This window comes from Rhinopithecus bieti, unplaced genomic scaffold (genome assembly GCF_001698545.2).
Source record: "Rhinopithecus bieti isolate Rb0 unplaced genomic scaffold, ASM169854v2 scaffold_45070, whole genome shotgun sequence".
Taxonomy (NCBI): domain Eukaryota; kingdom Metazoa; phylum Chordata; class Mammalia; order Primates; family Cercopithecidae; genus Rhinopithecus; species Rhinopithecus bieti.
Genome location: NW_016818843.1, coordinates 198,587 through 200,779, shown reverse-complemented (window position 1 = coordinate 200,779; position 2,193 = coordinate 198,587). Strand labels below are relative to the sequence as shown.

At 48.9% G+C, this 2,193-nt stretch overlaps 1 protein-coding gene across 1 annotated transcript; it reads left to right on the top strand.

Annotated features, from left to right (window-relative positions):
* The first annotated feature begins 727 nt into the window (after positions 1-727).
* On the top strand, positions 728-1,247 carry LOC108518966 (late cornified envelope protein 3D). The gene has a single exon (XM_017857706.1). It carries the CDS (start codon positions 743-745, stop codon positions 1,019-1,021), a length of 279 nt encoding a protein of 92 aa, XP_017713195.1. The 5' UTR covers positions 728-742; the 3' UTR covers positions 1,022-1,247.
* The last annotated feature ends 946 nt before the right edge of the window (positions 1,248-2,193 follow it).

The window sequence follows — 2,193 nt, the reverse complement described above, 5'->3', positions numbered from 1 at the left end:
GGTTCCCTCTTGTCAAGCATCTTGGTGAGTGCACAGGAAGTTGATGAATGGATAGTCCCAAGGGTGTGCCTGGCTGTCACCTCCCTGGTTGTGAAAGCAGCAGCATGCCCCACCTGTACATCACACACCCTGCACAGAATAAAAGCACTCCTGCCCTGGGCTCCACATCCGCAGTCTCCTCAGGAACAGCCTTCTCCTGCCTTCTCTGCACCCGGTAAGTGTTCAGCAGGGGACAGGGCTTGATATGGGATGTTAGAACAGAAAGCTAAGCCATAGCAGAAGAGATGGAAACAGAGAAGTTTGAAACAAAGACCCAGATACGGGGCTGTGAGAGAACAGCAATGGGGGAAGTGGGCAGGAGGGAGACCCTGCAGGAGCTGACAGCAATTCCATGACCTACAAAGGCCACAGAGCTCACGATTCCCTCCCATCCTCTTTCTACTCAGGCAGGCACATTTCCTGTAACATCCATTCTACAGAATTCTTTTTCCCAAAAGGGTGCATCCCCTAGGGGTTCTTTGGAGAAACAGAAACACACAAGCCCACTTAGACTGACAGCAATCTGTCCAGGGTGGAAAGCAATGTGAGAAGTATCTGGCATGTCCCACCAACTCCACATCAGCTTCCCTCACGCTCCTGCAGCTCTTGCCTCAGGAGGCAGCTGGTCTTAGAGACATTGGACCGTAGATTTTAAACTAACAAGTGGCTTTGTTTCAGCCAGGACAACTCAACTCCTGACAAGATGTCCTGCCAGCAGAACCAGCAGCAGTGCCAACCTCCACCCAAGTGCCCCTCACCCAAGTGCCCCCCAAAGAGCCCAGCACAGTGTCTGCCTCCAGCTTCCTCTGGCTGTGCTCCAAGCTCTGGGGGCTGTGGCCCCAGCTCCGAGAGCGGCTGCTTCCTGAGCCACCACAGGCACCACCACCGATGCTGGCGCCAGAGGTCCAACTCCTGTGACAGGGGCAGTGGTCAGCAAGGTGGGGGCTCTGCCTGTGGCCACGGTTCTGGGGGCTGCTGCTGATTCAGATCCTGATGCCGAGATAAGCGATCTTTGGAGGAAACAAGAATCCCAAGGGGTCAGGAACAGCCCCATCCTGACGCACGCTTCCCCAGATACTCTCTTCTGACTTTCACAGGCTGAGCTGAGGGTTTTCCAGTGGGGCACCTGAGCTCTCCCCTGAAGGTACTTCCTGTTTTAAATCCAGGATGTCATATGTCCCCCTACCCCTGTACCTGCCAAGGATTGGCAGTGCTTGTGCCCAACCTCGTCAAAAAATAAAGTTTCTTGTCCTCATTACCAACGGCGTCTCACTGGGCATTTCACTGTCTCTCTCCTCAGCTCCTTAGTCAGTACCACCCAGCTCAGGAGGCAAACCTTAGCTCTGCACCAGGAAAACATAGTGGATCTGACCCTGCTCCACTGATGGAAGGGAAGGGAAGAGTTTCATGTTGTAGTGGGAGGGAGAGAAGGATACAGGTTGTGTTGGTTTGAGGCCCTGAAAGTCAACTTCAAACTCAAAGAGGGTATCAGTGCAAAAATTGACTTTTCCTATAAAATCTGAGAGGACATTAATACAGTTGGGGAATTTCCAATGTTTGACAAAAGATCACTAGTTTGTTTTGATGGGCCGTTTCTGGGGTGCTAACTAAGAAACAGGAAATCAAGAGGCAAAGAAACAGAAAATAGGCAGAGGAGAAGCAGAATCAAAAGATGGAGGGAAGCGATGTAAGCCTGGGGAAGAAGTATAACTCAGTGACTGAAAATCCAGGGAGAGAGATGAAAGCTGAGAGAGGTGCTTAAATTAATAAGATAATGGAGCAGAGATGTGGCTGGGAGTTTAGTCAATGAGATGATTGGAATGTGCAAAATGAGAATTTTAGGAAAAAGAAAAAGGAAGAAAATGAGAAGTGTTGCGGGAATTATGAATAGATATACCAAAGAAGCAAACATTTATTAATTTTGTAACTACACAGCCTTGACATCAACACATGGAAGTTACAAATTCAATGGAGTCACAAGTTTTGGCCTACATTGTGAGACTGAGATGTTCCTGGGGTTGAAGGAATGTTTTTTCATGTGAACAAAGAATAACATCTCACTTTGACTACCAGAAAGCCCAAGAAGTATCACATAGAGCTACAGTCAAATTACAAATATTGAGAGAAGTTGACGTGAGGGCTAAGTAGAGCAGG